An 18,527-nucleotide genomic window follows, 5' to 3' on the forward strand; every position below is an offset into this window, starting at 1 on the left:
AGTATTGGTTGCAAGCACCTCTACTCACTAAACCATTTGCCAGCCACTCTTTATATAAGTACACACACACACAATACACACATACACACACACACACACGTTTTGTGTATATATATATATTTCAGAAATTATATGTAAAATAAATTTGATGTCTCAATCATCCTTAGGTTGACAGTTATGTAACATAATTGACACCTGCAGTATCCCAGACTTTCCTAATTTGTAGACCAGGCTGGCCTCAGACTCAGAGAACCACCTGCCTCTGACCCTGGGTGCTGGGATTAAAGGTGTGCTCTACCATCACACTTTTAGTAGTGATCCTCAGTCCTCTGCATGCACTGGGAACTGGAACCAACTCCAGCAGCCAAGAGGCCCACACATGCTTTTCGCCTGCATTTTTAGTACATGAGACCACACCCAAAGTGTGCTGGTGTAGTAAGGAGGATGCTTGTTCATTCCTGGCTGCTCAGCCCTGAAATAACCACACTGATACTGCATTAATTAAATCACTGCTTGGCCCATTAGCTCTAGCTTCTTATTGGCTAGTCTCTTACATATTAATTTAATCCATTTCTATTCATCTGTGTATCGCCATGTGGCAGTGGCTTACCGGCAAAGTTTTGGCATGTCTGACTCTGGCAGCTCCATGGCTTCTCTCTAACTCTACCTTCCTCCTCCCATGCTATAGGCCAAGCCAGTTCTTTATTCATTAACCAATAAAATCAACACATAGACAGAAGGACCTCCTACACCAGGCCGGTATCTTAAAGGCTATTGACTGAAGAAGTTCCCACAACACCTCCCCCTTATGTCTAAATAGGGGAGTTCTTTTTTTAAAAAAAAAAGATTTATTTATTTATTATGTATACAATATTCTGCCTCCATGTATGCCCACATGCCAGAAGAAGGCTCCAGATCTCATTACAGATGGTTATGAGCCACCATGTGGTTGCTGGGAATTGAACTCAGGACCTTTGGAAGAGCAGCCAGTGCTCTTCCACTGAGCCATCTCTCCAGCCCTATATAAGAGAGTGCTCAGTCTAATACAAAACTATATACAATAAGAACAAATATCAAGTATTGCCCAGGGAAAAGAAGAGGCAAAACCATACATAATTAGAATTGCAACCAGCATGAGCAACATCAAACAGCAAACACATGCTAAATGTTTCAGTAGTTATCCTATCCTAAGCCAGATGCCTTAGGTCTTATGTTAAAAATGGCTTGGCTAAGTCATGAGAGGAAAGTAACTAGTCTTCAACCCCATTAAAAATCTAAGAAGGAAAATAATATTACTTGAATAAACAGGAAGTGCAATCAAGCAACTTTCAAAAGGTACAAGAAATGACAGAGACAACCGGACAATCACCCAAAGTCTCATTTGCAGCATTGCAGCAATCAACTTTGACTAAGGCCTAGAGTATCTGACAGACCATTTTAGAGGCAGGAAAATTTGAAAAACCGTCTTACCCTGTCTTGGCAAGGTTTGAAAATCTTTTTGCTTGTATCCTGCTTGTCCAGTCTGGACACCATGCATTTTGTCAGTGGTCGAGGCAGGGATTTTTGCCCAAAGGTCAGTTTTGCCAAGAAGAAAACTAGTTCCATGTGGAATGTCTTTGGTCCCCAACATTTTCTCAGGAATAGTTTGGTGTTGTGAGGAGCAATTGTGTCTCACATCAACAGACCCTAAGTTATTTAAATGCCATGTTCTACAGTTCTCTGAAGTGTTTGAAGATTACCTATCTATGCAGAATACAATTTCTATGTATCTAAAGAACCTGATTATTCTAACTATAACTATGACAAGCATGGATGGCTATTGACTTGTAATTCTGAATACCTATATAGATTAAGGGCTAATACTTCATATTAAAATATTAAACAATCTTTAAACATATATTCAGCAAATGAGGATGATGACCTCAAAATGTAAGCAATGTATAAGTATCTTGATCAGAGATAGAAATGTATAGTGGAATACAGTAAATATATTCTAAAATCGCATTAATATACAAAACATCTTAAGAAGAGGTAGAAACATCCATGCATACATATGATAAAATAACTTTACATAGGTGCACAAATATTGTAAACAGAAATAGGATCATATTCAACATAGCAAATATAGTTTGAATTTGTATCAATAGATCAAGATCCATACCAATGCAAAGTAATGTAAATCCCCTACATGCTGGAAGGAGAGAACCGATTTCCAAAAGTTGTTTATGTTCATCACATGTTCCTTGTGCCACATGGACACAGGCATATGCACACATGTGCAAGCACACACACACACACACTAAATGAATAAATGTAAATGTTTCAAATGTTTAAACATTATTTTAAACTAATTTTTTAGGTTAAAATAAAAATAAATAAAGGGTTTGGTCCTGCCATCTTCATACGCCTATCTCTGTATACTACTTGGTCTTATATTCCACTTTCAAAAGAAACAAGAAGTCTGGTGTAATATTGTAACATGACAGCCGACTTGTTGGGGTTTCTGTCCCACCCGGTACCCCACAACCAGCAAGCCCCAAAGAAAATCACACACAGGACTCTATAAGATTATAAACTGATTGGCCTATTAGCTCAGTCTTCTTATTAACCAAGTCTTACATCTTACGGTAACCCATAATTCTTGTCTGTGTTAGCCATGTGGCTCAGTACCTTTTCCAGCAGGACAAGTTACATCTTGCTTCTCTGTGGTCTGGGCAGGAATGGAGGAATGGGCTTCCTCCTTCCTAGCCTTCTCCTGTTCTCATTGCCCCGCCTCTACTTCCTGTCTGGTTGACTTGCCTATACTTCCTGCCTGGCCAATCAGCATTTATTGAAAATATGATTGACAGAATACAGACAATTCACCTGCACCATAATATACCCCATCTTTCTTTCTCATTTGTTTTACAGGGACAGGTTCTCGCCATGTAGCTCTGGCCAACCTGCAACTTACTTTGTAGAGCAGGCTGGCCTTGAGCTCACAGAGATCTGCCTGCTTCTGGTTCTGGAGTGCTGGGATTAGAGGCGTGTGCCAGTTGATCTATCCAGTTCTTAAGAGTTACTGCCTCATTCAGGCGTGGCTCAAATCAGGCATCTCGTTGCTTTCCTCTGACATCACTGTGCCGTGTGCGCGTCCCATGTGACACTGGCTGTGTGTAATTACCCATGACTATGCAGTGTTTGAAACATTAGGAGGAAGAATGGGTCCATATCCTGCAGAACGGACTGTTGACTTATTAGCTTCCAGTTTTCATGGAGTCCACCACAGTTCAGCAAGGAGAAACTCCTCTGTCTTTAAAGCCACCCTGTGTAGCAGCCTCTGCTGGAGGCAGCCTGTCCCTCATTGGATACTTTTATATCTTCTTTTGGGATCCTACCTGTCATTTCCATCCTGATTCTTTCGGTAATGAGGCTTTCCTGCTACCAAGATGCCCTACCGGCCTGCTGTCTGGAGTGGGACCATGCTACAGGAGTGCCCTAGCTCAGCCATTACTTCAAGTTGCCATGGAAACGGCCTCTACTTTGCTTGGATTTGGGATGCTCCAGATTCCAGGAAGGGAGAGAGTAAGATCTTGACCTGTACCTAAGTGGCTCCTCTTCTCTGTCCTAACTGACTCAGGGGCCACCTCTTCATGTTGGTCGCTCATTCACTGAGAGCTGTGCGTGTCCCCTCCAGGACACTTTAGCGCTGTGTTCATGTCTGTGCTTGTCTGCCCTTTTATTACCTCAGGAGTTCCTTTGGGGCAATGATGGCCTTAGAAACATTGCCATTGCTGCTATGTCCTGCAAGGATGGTTAGGGAGGAGAGGAACTTGGCAATTTCTGTTCAGTAGTTGAAAACTCAGTTCAACTCCTACAACTTTAAATCTAGTTGTACTGGGGAGGAACAGTGGCAGTAATTAAAGAGTGAAGTTTGTTATTGTCGTTTGGAATTTTTCAGGGGTGGTATGGAGACAGAGTTTCACTGTATAGTAGTGGCTGGCCTTTAACTCACAGAGATCCACCTGCCTTTGCCTCCCTGGTGCTGGGGATTAAAGGTGTACACCATCACTCCTAGAAGAGTGAAGTTTGTGTGCGTGGTCTTGGAGTAAGGGATAGAAATGTAGTCAAATTTTCTTCCCAAGAACTGTAGAACTACATATAGTGGCACCCACCTTTAATCCCACCACTCAGGAGGGCGAGACAGGTAGAGTTCAAGGCCAGCCATGTGAGTTCTAGGACAACCAGAACTACATAGTAAGACACTGTTTTCTAAAATGTAGATAGTTGTGAGATACAGGGGTTTTATAAGAAGAATTTGCTGGGGTCTTGATTTCCTCATCAATGACTTGATCAACTGCTCTTACCAGACTGCCTTTTGGCTTTGTCTGTGTTTCTGCCATTTCTTATAAAGATCAGAAACCACATAGGGTCTCCACCTGCCACTCCCATAGTGCAAGGAGACCTCTGAGCAGGAAAGCTGCTAGTTGAGGCACGGAAGGGTGATGGTTTGTGAACTAAGGACATCTAATGGGCATCCTCGCCTGTCCCCTGAGGTCAGCTGTTCCCATCAGGGATCCATTCCTTTGTTGACTTAAGATGCCACATTTTAGGGAGGCTGTTATCAAAGGGTTGCTTTCCTGGGAAAATGTCTCTCTTCACTGGCACAGCGAGTGAGTGCTTGCTCCCTGCCTCCTTATGTTAGGACTTCCTCCAGGACAGAGTCACTATGGCAGCTGTGTGAGCAGGGTCTTCCTTACAGGTGTCACTATGGCAGCTGTGTGAGCAGGGTCTTCCTTACAGGTGTCACTATGGTAGCTGTGTGAGCAGGGTCTTCCTTACAGGTGTCACTATGGCAGCTGTGTGAGCAGGGTCTTCCTTACAGGTGTCACTATGGCAGCTGTGTGAGCAGGGTCTTCCTTACAGGTGTCACTATGGCAGCTGTGTGAGCAGGGTCTTCCTTACAGGTGTCACTATGGTAGCTGTGTGAGCAGGGTCTTCCTTACAGGTGTCACTATGGCAGCTGTGTGAGCAGGGTCTTCCTTACAGGTGTCACTATGGCAGCTGTGTGAGCAGGGTCTTCCTTACAGGTGTCACTATGGCAGCTGTGTGAGCAGGGTCTTCCTTACAGGTGTCACTATGGCAGCTGTGTGAGCAGGGTCTTCCTTACAGGTGCCACTATGACAGCTGTGTGAGCAGGGTGCCCCTTACAGGTGTCACTATGGCAGTACTGTGTAGGTGCTTAGTACATTTTTTTTTTTTTTGGTGCTAGGGTCATAGGTCAGTGAGATTAACCCAAACCTTAAACATTTAAATTTTTTGTTGTTGTTGTTCAGTGATTTTTAAAAAAGAATTGGGTTGTTTCATATAAATTCCATGAGAGTAGACATACATTTGTTCCTGTTCCCTGAAGTATTTAAGAACCAGACACTCATAAAAAAGGCTTATATGCCTCGTCTTTGATGATTCATTTTTCTCATTTGCCCGCTTCTGGTTGTCTAGCAACTGGCAATGTTATGACTGAAGCAGGACTAATCTAATTATTTGTCATGAGCCAAAATGTGCCTCTGAGATAAAAACAACTTCACAGATTGGGAAACTGAACCCCAGAACGCTAATGTAGGCTGTAATAAATACTTTTGATGCAACGTTGATTCGTTTGATGGACAGCGGGTAATACGGCTCTAGAGAGATAGTAAGCTTCGGGCCTCTGATCCTAGCCGTCCTCTGAAGTTAGTGTTCTCCAGAGTGTCACTTCTATGTATTCACACTAGTGCAAATGAGCACGGCCATGGTGCCTTTTGAACGCTAGTGAGTGGAGACTCATGCTTACTGCTGTTTGCTTTTTTTTTTTTTAACCAGTTTTATTTAGGTGTGATTTGTACTCAGGAAAATGCACCTGCTATGGCATACAGTTTGATGGAAGTATGTTGTGCAACCCACTTTCCAGTCAAGACAGCACATTTCCTGCTCCTCTCTCTGTGGATCCTTGTGCACTTTCTCACCTCCATGCCCAGCCTCGGGCAACCGCCCTTTTGCCCTCTACACCATAGGTGTTAGCCTGGTCTTTCCTGAAATGTCATCTAAAGAAGATTGTGCTGTGCATATTTATCTCACTATGTGTGTGTGTGTTTGGGTGTGTTCAGGTGCGTGTGTGTGCGTGCAGAGGCCACTAATGTGGTCCGCCTTTTTTTTTTTTCTCCTTTTTTCTTTCCTTTTTATTAGGCAGGGTTCTTACTCGCCTGGAGCTTGCCAGATAGGTGAGACCAGCTGGCCAGCATGCTCCAGAAATGTTTCCCTCTTCAGTGCTGAGATCTGAGATTCGAGTGTGTGCTGAGGGTGTACCACCACACCTAGCTTCTTTAAGGAGCTCTCTGGACTTGGGTTCCCAGTCTTGCAAGGCAAGCACTTTACCAACTCCCTAGACTTTCAGCTTTTTGATTGGTGTTATGGTTTTGAGAATCATTACCTCTACAAGAAACTGCTGGAGCTAGGCACAGTGTCTCACGCCTTTAGTCCCAGTACTTGGGAGGCAGGGGCAAGCAGATCACTACAAGCTCAAGACAAGCCTGGTCTCCATAGAGATTTTTGGCCAGCCAGAGCAACATGGTGAGACCAGTTAACATCATCGTGGCCTTTTATAGTCTCAGAGAGCTCTGTTTGCTTTATATTTTGCCAGTACATGACAGTGTCAGAATTTGAGCTTCACCATCTGACTTTTAGTGAATCTCATTGTGGTTTTTAATTTGCATCTCCCTGGGCAGCAAACGATGCTCAGCGTTTTTTTGCCATAGGCTTATTGGTTGTCTCTTGTTTGCTTTCGGACAGTGTTCACTCAGAAATTTTGCCCATGTTTTAAGTTACTTTCTTGTAATTTCAAAAGTTTAAAATATGTGTTCTGGATAAAACTTCTTTGTCTGATAACATATTGAAAAGAATTCCCTGGTTTCTTTTTTCTGGAATATTCTCATCTTCCCTCCTTTTCTTCTGTTCAGTGCTGAGGATCAAGCCCAGGTGTGCACAGTCTGGGTGAGTGCTCTGCACTGAGCCAGGCCCCGAGCCCTTGTTAGTGCTTGCTGAATTGCTGGGACTGTTTATTCTTCCTTTTGGATCGTCTTGTGTGGTTGACAGAGGTTTCTGTCCCACCAGGTCCTACATCTGTTTAGCCCCAAAGAAACACACAGAGGTCTATGTTAATTATAAACTGATTGGCCCAGTATCTCAGGCTTCTTATTAACTCTTATAACTTATATTAGCCCATAATTCTTGTCTGTGTTAGCCACATGGCTTGGTACCTTTTTCAGTGAGGCAATTACATCTTGCTTGCTCTGTGTCTGGCTTTCTCTCTGTCTGAGTGATGACTGCATACCAAATCTTTCTCTTCCCAGAATTCTCCTATTCTCCTTGCCCTGCCTCTACTTTCTGCCCAATTGCCCCACCTATACTTCCTGTCTGGCTACTGGCCAATCAGTGTTTATTTAAAATACAAGTGACGGTACAGACCATTGTCCCACAGCACTCCCCCCCTTTTTAAACAAGAACTCTGAATTGAATGTCCTTTATTTAGCTTTTTGTCCAGACCATTTTTTATAACATCTTGTAACCAACACTCTAAGCAAAGACAAATATCCAGAATCCGTTTTTGGAGAATGTGGGCATAGGTTTCCAGACTACTTCCTGCTGACTGGGGGCACTGATAATCTTATGGGGACCTAAAGAAAATTTAAGATTATGGTTAAGTCTTGACTGGGAAATTTTGTGAGGCTTGATCACCTCAGCCAGCAGTCTTGAAAGTGTTCTGGATGTAGAACTCAGAGGAAACCCCAACAAAGGTCCTCTGAAACATTGGATCATCTGGGCCATCTGCTCCTATTGGAGATTTCTTAGAGAGTCTTGCTTGATCAAACCTGATTTTTCTTAATCCAGAATGAATCCACAGCCCCTCATTTCCCGACCCTGAGATTAAAAGTCTCATGCTTTAACAACTGAGCTAGTTGGGACATCTCTGCTCTTTTAGAGTTCATCTATAATTTGTCCCATCTGAGAAATTATAATTCTTTTTTTGGTCCTGGAATTTGCTCTGTAGATCAGGCTGGCCTCAAACTCACAGAGATTTGCCTGCCTCTGCCTCCAGAGTGTTGGGATTTAAGGCATGCACCACCACCCAGCGAAATGATAAATCTTAAAAATCAGAAAGACATTGCTCCATTTTATTGATTTGATTGTTTTGATTGTATTTTTTGTACCTTTGTAAAATGATCAGTCAAATGTGTGGTCCTGCCTTTCTGGACTTTGCCCTGCCTTAGTGTCCGTGTGTCTGTCAGTGCCACTGTGGCTGCACTACCACAGATTTACAGTAAGCCTTGAAATGGGGAGTAAAGGCTTCTACCTTCTCCCTTCCCAAGATTTCTTAGACCGTTTTAAGTATTTCCCATTTCTTTATAAATTTTAAGTTCATTTCTACGAAAAAGCTTGCTTGTGAGTTTGATTGGAATTACGTGAACCTGGAGATCAAGAACTGACATGGTGAAAGGAGACAACTCCCACAGATTGTCCTCCCACCTCCTCTCTCTCTCTCTCTTTCTCTCTCTCTCTCTCTCTCTCTCTCTCTCTCTCTCTCTCTCACACACACACACACACACACACACACAGCCCTAACAAAAGATGCCATCTCTTCATTGTCTTTTGAGAGGTTTGCCTATGACATGTGTCTGTTTTTTTGTACAACTTCTTTAGTGTAGATTTCCACTGTGAATGATTATAATGTATTTGCCAGATCCGAGCCTGGATGCCATGGGCACAAGAGAGCAGTGTCCACGTGTGGTCTTTGTGGAATTCTTGTTCTAACTGGACAGTGGGACCTTGACTATGTGACATATAAATCCCACGTATGGTGAGCGCCATGAGGCCAGTGAAGGTTTACGGGCCTCTGACCTAGATTCCGAGGGCTCTGGACAGGGAGGCTCTGCTAAAGTGAGACACCAGCTGTGCATTAGTGGCTCAGCTCAGAGTGAGATGGGTTTGGAGGTTGAGGGTGGGTCATACTACTTACATTTCAGCCCGTTTAACAACATATACATATGTGTATACATACATGTGCATGTATCCATATATGAGTGTGTATAAATGTATAGGTGTGTGTTTATGTATATAAAATTCAACTTTTATTTGTAAATTCTGTAATACTTTTCATACTGCCTTAATGGTTACTGATAAAAATTATCTGAGAATTATGAATTAATTATTTTATCCTGTGCTATAGTTAACTTTGCTAATGAGTTTATTTAGTTAATTTGCTAACAAACCCCTCCAGGAAAGGGAATAAATTATGTCCCATGACTATGGCAGCTGTAGAAGGCAACATCAAGATGCTGTCATCTGGTGAGAGCCTTCTTGCTGTGTTATCCAACGGCAGAAAGAAGAGCAGCCTGGGGGGAGGGAGAGAGAATGTCCCTCCATTTTTTTGCACATTAATTAGGCATATACTCCTAAGACAACTGACTGACCACTGAGCTAACTGCATTGGCCTGTTCATGGGTACAGAGCCCTCATGACCTAGTCAGCTTCTAAGGGCCACACTTCTTAACACTGTGGCCTCAGAAGTTATGTTTCCAACACATGGGCTTGGGGAGGACACACTCAAACCATAGCCCCTTGCATGTGTTAGTGATAGCTACCTCCTCAGCCCCCAAGTCATTGTCATTTGAGTACATCTCAAAGGACAGCTGGCAGGTTTGCACCAACACACTTATATTTTGCTGTTCAGGGGTGATGGTAGAGTAGAGGGGAGGTTTGGGTGGAGCCCTCAGAGCCACAACCAAATCGCCTCTGAAAGGTCTCACTCTCAACATGGTCTCACTGAGGGCCATGTTTCCCACACATCTTTGGGGAGCATAGTCAAACCATAGCAATGCTCCTTAACCACAGCTCCTTAAGAGAAAGCCTGGTTGGTTCTGCTGACACCCTGATTTGACCTATGACCTTGACAGCTCTGATCCATTTTTGTCTTTTAAAACCCCTTTTTGTGTGGTCCTGGTTACCAGACCCCAGAAAATGAATTGAGCTCATTTGTATCCTTTTAATGTACACGACTTCTTCATTATCTTCTGCTTTCTTCTGGTTTTCAGCAATCATCTACAACTGATGATCCTCAAATCTGGATCCTTGTTGACTCTCCCTTGGGCCCCTGGCTTGCAGATCCTCTCCTGATCATTTTACTTCACTGTCTTAGTTAGGGTTTCTATTGCTGTGAAGAGACAATATGATCACGACAATTCTTATGAAGGAAGATATTTAATTGTGTCTGACTTGCAGTTTCAGAGGTGTAGTCCATTATCATCATGGCGGTACATGTTGACATGCAGACAGATGTGGTGGTGGAGAGGTAGCTGAGAGTACATCTACAGGCAACAGGAAGTGATCTATGTACCACATTGGGCATAGCTTGAACATATGATACCTCAAAGCCCACCCCCACAGTGACACACTTCCTCCAAGGCCACACCTCCTAAAAGTGTTACTCCCTGTGGGCCAACCATTCAAACACTTGAGTCTATGGGGACCATATCTATTCAAACCACCACATATCACTCCCTGGCCCACAAAGACTTGTAGCCATAAGATAATACAAAACATATTGAGTCCAACTTCAAAAGTCCCTGTAGTCTATCACAGTCTCATCAATGTTTTAAAGTCCAAAGTTCAAAGTCTCTTCTGAGATTCATATAATCTCTTAACTGTAGTCAAAATCAAAAATGCAGAACTTGCAATATATATTGGCACAGGATATATGTTTCTGTTTCAGACTGGAGGAAATACTGAACCAAAGCAAGACCAACACCTAGCTGGGCAAACTACGAACTCTAGACTCTATACTGATGTCAAAGTGCTTTTCAGAACGCCAACTCCTTTCATCTTTGTTGACTACAGCACACTTCTTTCTCTTGGGTTGGTTTCACTCCTTGTTAGCAGTTCTCGTTAGCAGGTATCCTATGGCTCTAGCATCTCTAACATTTGGGTCTGTAAGCAATCCAGGCTTCACCGTCATAACTTCAGGCAGTGGCCTTGCTAAGGCTCCACACACGGACACCCCTGCCACACACCTGGCCTTAGCTGTTTTCCTTGGTCATGGCGGGAGCTCCCATAACTCCTCTCTTCTATCCTTAACTCCAAGGCCAGACTAGATGGCTGAAGCTGCCAAATTCTGTTCCTTTCTGGGGCCAGAACATGACCTCTTGTTCAAGCACATCTTCACCAGCTTTCTGTTTTTCACGGTTTCCTTGACGGCCTAAGCTTGGCTGTCTTGGAGCTTACTTTGTAGATCAGGCTGGCCTCAAACTTAGAGATCCACTTGCCTCTGTCTCCAAGTACTGGGATTAAAGGAGTACACCACCAATCCTGAACCTTAGCTGTTCTTTAATTCCTTTCTACAGGTTGGAAGTTTAATTGGGTGGGATCTTGCCCTGAGGTCACCACTCCCTTTATTCCATTTCTTAATCTGTTAGTCTCCTTGAACATAGGATTTATCTCTATTCCACTTGCTGGTGCCCCCTTTCTCCTCAGATTGTACATTTTGTATTCTTACTTGCTCAACTTGCTCTTCTTCATTATAGGTCTGCATAAGAGTGAATGCTAATAACCTACAACAGAGTCAGAACTAGGCTGTTTTTATATTTCCTCTGCCAGTGGAATTAGTCCACAACTCTCCACTTTAGACTCAGGCAGGCTTTCCAGACAAGGGCAAAAAGCAAGCACATTCTTCATCAAAATATCACAAGAACTGTGGTGATACTTTGTCTGTGCTTTAATAAATAAAGCTTGACTAAAGATCAGAGTGTGGGGCTAGCCACACCAGCTAGCCAGAGAGGTCAGACAGTGGTGGTGGCTCACACCTTTAATCCCAGCACTAGGGAGGTAGAGACAGGAAGTGAAGAGGAATGTAAGGCGGGAGGAGACAGGAGCTTAGGATTCAGTCTGAGGTTTCATCAAGATAGCATTCAGTCTGAGGATTTGTGGAGACAGGATCTTGCTCCCTTTGGTCTGAGGATTTGGTAGAGGTAATAGGTTTCTCTGGTGGCTGGCTCCTTCACTTTTCTGATCTTTCAGCATTTATCCAGATATCTGACTCCGGGTTTTTATATTAAAACCAATTAGGCAGCATACTAAACTTCTTCTCTGAAACCTGATTTTAGCACCACTGTCTTCCATGTTCCTACGAGGATGGCCCATTAAGCCCCATTCAAAGAGTTCAACTGCTTTTCTGATCCAAAGTCTACATTCTTCCAAGTAAAAGCCTGGTCAGGCTTATCAGAGTAATACCCTGCTTCTGGTACCAACTTCTGTCTTAGTTAGGGTTTCTGTTGCTGTGAAGAGACACCATGACCACAGCAACTCTTATAAAGGAAGACATTTAATTAGGGCTGGCTTACAGTTCAGAGAATTAGTACATCATCATCATAAGGGGAAGCATGGCAACGTGCAGGCAGGCATGGTGGTGGGGAGGTAGCTGAGAGTTCTACATCTGATCTATAGGCAACAGGAAGTGAACTGTGCACACTGGGCATAGCTTGTGCATATAAGACCTTAAAGCCGGCCCCCACAGTGAAACACTTCCTCCAACAAGGCCACACCCACTCCAACAAGGCCACACCTCCTAGTAGTGCCTCTCCCTATGGGCCAAACATTCTAACACATGAATCCCTGAGGGCCATACCTACTCAAACCACCACATCCCCTGCATTTCCAATAGCCCTGTCAAATTCAGCATACCCGTGCTGGCCCCAGCTCCTCTTCCCACACCGGCTCTCTCTACATGTCTGCTGGTAACAACTGTCCTTGTATATAGACAAGGTGTGTAGACTGGAAATCTTGTGCTCATATTTGATCTCCCCCCGCCTTAAAATTTGATTTATTATTATCCTCTCTGTGTGTCCATAATAATGATGGGGTGTGTGTATGCATAGACATGCTTTTGTGTGTTTACACATGTAGTATGTGTGTAGAGGTCAGAGGACAACCTTGTGGATTTATTCTTTTTTTCTACCTTTACGTGGTTCCAGGTGTTAATTAAACTCAGGTTGTCCTTCCTATTGAGCTCTCTCGCTGAGCCTGATCTCCCATATTTGATAACATCCCAAGTATGACCTGTTAGCAAATCATGTAGCCTCTGTTGAGATCATGTTCTCACCATGTGTGCTGTCATGCTGGTTGAGGCGTTGTGACCTCATTTCTGCTTCCATTTGCCTCTTCCACTTTAGTCAGCTCAACCTAGAAGTAAGGGCAGGGACCAGGTGCCCTGGAGTTGGCTCCTCCTGAAAGCTCTGAGGAGCTCCCCATTGCATCCCACGTGGGCTCCACCATCTCTCTGCTCCTTCACCACCTCCTCGGCCTCTCGGTTCTTCCAGACCCTGTTCCCTTCTGTGCCGTCTCCATCATGCTTCTCTGCTTGGACCATCTGCCCTGCTCCTCTGAAATCCTTTCTACATAATACATACCAATGATATCATTGTAGTCAAGCATTGCGTGATGGTGGGAATGCGTTCTGGAAAATGTGTTGATTTATTCACTGTGGGGGCATCATAGAACTCTGATATAAACCAGACAGCTGAGCCTGTCTGATTTAAAGCCTCTTTCCCATCCTCCCTTCCAGCCTCCCTCCCATCCTTTTCCCTCCCATTCTCCTCTCTCCCATCCTCCTTCCTCCCAACCTCTCTCCCATCTTCCCTTCCATCCTCACTTCCTTTCTCCTTCCCTCCTCCCTCTTTTCCTCCTTCTCTCCCAGGTCTTTCCTAATGTTGCCTGCTGAGTAAGATCACCCACCTTGGACTTCCGGTGGCTAGCTTCCAACACACCCCTTTTCTCTGTCCCTTTCTTCCTTAGCCCTCTTCTCTGCCCTTGGGCCTGTGAACTATCTCACCTTGTGACCCCCGCATGAGAAGAAAAGCCCTCCAAGGTGGCCTGTTTGACTCCTGCTACATCCTCAGAGGCCACAAGATGATATGCCTGGGATATTTGCTGAATGGTTGACTGAATGACTAGGTGACTACTGTATTTTAGTTGAATCTATTGCTTTATTTCACCTCTTAAAAACAAAACAAACTTGATGCCCATTCTTAACTCTGGAGGGGATTAGAGAAGAAAGGTGCAGAAGCCTCGCTGGTCTCCGTCTTCTGTGTAACAGATCATGTGACCTTGTCGCTTCTGCCATGCTGGAGATAAATCATATGTACTGTGACATATGTACATTTCTGAATGTTAATGACATTTTCCTATATTGTCACCATGTTTTCTCACGCCTATTTGAATGAATTTGTTACTTGTTATATATACTGCCCGTGGTCACATTACCAGAAGATTTATTGTCTTCAGCTAGTTTGTCCCAGTCAGACTCTGATAAAGAACCACTAACTGCATTGTACTAGGTTCTTCTGCTTGTTTTCTGAGACATGGTCTTGCTATGTAGCCCAGGTTGCCCCCAGATTCTGCCTCAGCCTCTTGAGTGCCAGGGCTACAGATGTGCACATGCACTTCCTGGGCTACAGATGTGCACATGCACTTCCTGGGCTACAGATGTGCACATGCACTTCCTGTCGCAGCCACTCTCACTTGAACTTGCATTCTCCAGATCTTTCCACGCCATAGCAGTGTGACATTTTCCCCAGGATTCCTGCCTCATGGTCCTGTCATGGGTCTCACTGTCTGAATTTCCTCTGCTATTATTAGTTTTCTTTCTCTCCTTGCTGTTTCCTACAGCCTGGAAGTGAGTTCTGAAGGCCGGCGGACTGCCATTGCTTAAATGGAACTCTACACTGTCAGCTGTTTCTTTGGAGCATGAGGAACCTTGGGCCATATTCCTAGTATTATTAATGGAGAAGGGGCACTTTTTAAATTTTGTTTTGAAAGTTCTGACATTTGCGTGAGGCTGTGCTAAACCCTGGCTTTAAGACCTGGAGAGATGGCGCAGTGGTTAGGAGGAATTGCTGTTCTTACAGAAGACCTGGTCTTGGTTCCCAGCACTCATGTGGTGGCTCACAAATATTTGTGACTCCAGTTCCAGGGGGATCCGATGCCCTCTTCTGGCCTCCACAGCCGCTGTAAACACGTGATGCACAAACATACATGCGGGCAAACACTCCTACACATGAGATAAAAACGATAAATAAAATCCTCCCTGCATCTGTTTTGTGCAGGCCTCTTTGAAGAGATCTACACAGTTCTTGATAAGCCAACTTAGAGGAAGGCTTCTGGCCTTCGGTCATGGTGGGCCTTCTGCAAGCTTCGGAACTGCTGGAGACTCTGGGTCAAGCAGTGTCTCTTCTGTTTTCACAGAACAAAATAAAGAGCTTGGGATGACACATTGTTTGTCCTGTGTGGGCATTGGCTTCCCCTTGTACAGGGCGCTTTTAGTTTGGAGACTTCTTGGAGTTTGTTTTCAGGAAGGGTAATGAATTCTCATGTGAGGCAAAAGTATAAAGATGTAAGGGTGAGCTAGACAGTGGCTACACACACCTTTAATCCCAGCACTTGGGAGGCAGAGGCAGAGGCAGGTGGATCTCTGTGAGTTCGAGGCCAGCCTGGTCTACAGAGCGAGTTCCAGAACAGGCTCCAAAGCTACAGAGAAACCCTGTCTCAAAAAACAAAACAAAACAAAACAAAAGAAGTGAAGGTGATTTGCTCCCCCCATCTCTGTAGAATGCGGAACACCAGACAAACAGGGAGTCTAGAGCTGGACTTCAGATGAGCTAGGGTGTAGCTGGGTTAGATTTGGCTTTTTCCGTGGCTCCTAGTTTATAATTCTTAAACCGTAAACACACTTAGTATCTTACTCTAATTTCTTTTACCATCACTGAATTCTCAGGGCTGGGTAATTATAAAGAAAGTCTCAGTTTGGAGGTGAAGAATTTAAAGGTGTGTGTGTATATGTGCATGTATGAATGTGCGTGCATGTGTGGTGTGTATGCATGCATGTGTATGGTATATATGCATGTATGTGTGTGTAATGTGTATGCGTATATGTTTGTGGTGTGTATGCATGTAGTATGCATGTACGTGTGTGTGTATATGTGTGTGGTGTGTATGCATGTATGTGTGTGTGAGTGTGTGTGCAGTGTATTTAAATATGTATGTATATATTATATATATATATATATATATATATATATATATATATATATATATGGGGGTAGGTGGGTGTGATGGGTGTGGTGGGTGTCTCACTGAGTGAAGGCCTCTTTGCTGGTGAGAGTGGACTCTGCAGAGCCCATGGGGATTCCATGGCTGTCAGATGACAAGAGGCCCATGAAAGTGGCTACCTTAGCTTTTATTACAGGCTGGCCTACTTTCTTAGTAACTAACTCACTTAGTAACCCAGTAATCCACTAATGGATTACTGCATTTGAGGGGCAGAGCCCCCTTGACTCAGTCATATCTCAGAAGTCTCATCCCAAAATTAATGTGTGAATTTGGGGGTAAAGTTTCTAATGTATGGATTCGGGGAGACAGTTCAAACCTTGGTGCTCAGACTAGTATACTGTGTGGATTTAGGTGTTCAGAATATGTTAATCTGGTTCCTTAGTTTATGAAATAGAAAGTTCCTAAATTACCCAGATGATATCTTTAGTAAGCTGCTATCATTGGATTAAACCTCAAATCACAACCTCTTTCCCCCCTTTTTATGACTTAGGAAATCCGGGATCCGTTCATGCAGTGGCTTGGGAGGCGTGTGGATCCCGGAGGAATCATAAAGTCCAGCAAGGTCACCCTGAAGTTCGTTTCCTGTCACACGTCTGAAGTGGAAGTCTCCCCGTCTTCTATGCCCGTGGTTACCGACCTCAAAGCCTTCTCTTCAGAGTACTTTGACTTAGAGACGTATTGCTGCAATCTGCAGACCACGCAGCTCGGGAAAGTAATTCTGTTTGCAGAGGTGACCACCACAACCATGAGTCTCCTGGATGGGTGAGTTCACGTCAGATCCTCGGCCCAGCCAGCGTGTCCACTGGTGTCTGTCCTCTGTCCTCAGTGCCGGGGGAGAGGGACAGGTGCACCCATCTTCTGAGCACAGTCGGCAGGCTCTGTCCCGCCCCCACCAGGGTTTGGGTCTTAGGAGGAGCTAGGAGAGGACTTGGATCAGAGTCCTTGTTTTATGCGTAGCTTTGGTGGCTGTCACTGTGCTTCCTTTAATCTGTCATTTCGAAATGTCCTTGAGGAACCCTTGGAAAAATAGTGGAACAGGTGGCCGTGGTCAGGTGGCCATTTTCCTTTGTGCTGTGATGATCAGAGATGCATGTTTAATCTAGGATGTTCCATGGGTGTTAGGGGAGTGAAGTCGGAGACAGAGCGGGCGGGGTTAGAGGGACACAAGCGGGAGCGTGCGTTTTGAAAACTGCTGTTTCCTTCCTAGTCATTTCCCAAGCTCGCTCTAATCCCATGTCTGAAATTTATTCTTGCTGTGAGCTTCTGTTCCTCTGTTTGAAGTTAAAACATGGAAAACAGATGAAGGGGATTTTTCTAAATGCCACATATTGTCCGCACTAATCAATACGCCTTTAGTTTAAGATGTTGGGTAGAAGACAGAGGAACTCAGAAAAGTGTCTTCCCTGTGCCTGGAACCAAAATTGAAAACTACAAACGCCAGGAATCCCTGGGTTAGAGTTTCTGGGGTTTACCCATAGGGATTACTACAGAGACATGTAATTCAACATTCAGAAATGTTGTTGCTTTTGTTCTGATAGTATCTGGAGTGCAGTTGTATGTTGGTACAAAATAATGGAGTGCTCCTGGCTCTCACACGGTTGGCGGAGGGGCAGTTATAGCCTGTAAAGTGTATAGGAGAACCAGCAGAAGATGGCAGAGCAGGGGCACTGCTGTGGATGAGCTGCAACACATGTTAATTAGTGGCTTTTGTTTAATGAGTTAATCTGTGTTGCTATAGTTACTTTCTTTTTCAGTTTTATTTTCCCCAAAGAGAAAAGTATTTCTGCTTTCCTCAAGCAGCGAGGAGCCCTCCTCTGTCTTCTAGTCTGGTCTGTGCCCAGCACAGGCAGTTGGACGGCTCTGGTTATTGTTGTCCCTCTGCCAGGCAGGTTTTGATTGACAGTTGTCCTTCACCACTGTTCACATGGGCTCCTTCTCAGCACTCCCAGGGCAAGTCAGAAGTTCCCAGAGGTGTGGCTGTTTTAGGAGGCGGCATCTGAACAGGTCTTCCTAGAGCCAGCAGGACCCAGCGTCACTCACGGACTTCAAGTGACAGAGTGGGAAAGCCACATTTCCCCACTGTGTTCAAGAATGCAGCCAGAAGGGTTTCTGATGCTGGCATGGTGGGCACACGTCTGTTAGTCCATGTGGTTGAGCATCCCACCCAAGGCAGCCTGCAGAAGGAAGGGGTTATGGGGCTTAGGATCCAGAGGACTAGGAGTCTGTCACCATCACCACAAGGACATGGGGGCAGACAGGCCAGAGCAGGGTGTCAGCTGGGGGTGTCAGGCGGCTGTGAAACCTCAAAGCCTGCTCCCAGTGACCTCCTTCTTCCATCAAGGCCGTGCCTCCTGGGC

At 44.5% G+C, this 18,527-nt stretch overlaps 1 protein-coding gene across 3 annotated transcripts in view; it reads left to right on the forward strand.

The window, feature by feature from the left end:
- The window catches only part of Hlcs (holocarboxylase synthetase), a 176,558-nt gene that overhangs the window by 48,368 nt on the left and 109,663 nt on the right, over positions 1-18,527 (forward strand). For all 3 annotated transcript variants that reach the window (XM_085685801.2, XM_087898959.1, XM_087898964.1), the window contains exon 6: positions 16,661-16,932. In XM_085685801.2, coding sequence (XP_085541927.2) covers positions 16,661-16,932 — 272 coding nt within the window. The remainder of the gene's footprint in view (positions 1-16,660; positions 16,933-18,527) is intronic.

The sequence above is a fragment of the Myodes glareolus genome, chromosome 2 (assembly GCF_982192425.1).
Source record: "Myodes glareolus chromosome 2, mMyoGla1.1, whole genome shotgun sequence".
Classification (NCBI taxonomy): Eukaryota; Metazoa; Chordata; class Mammalia; order Rodentia; family Cricetidae; genus Myodes; species Myodes glareolus.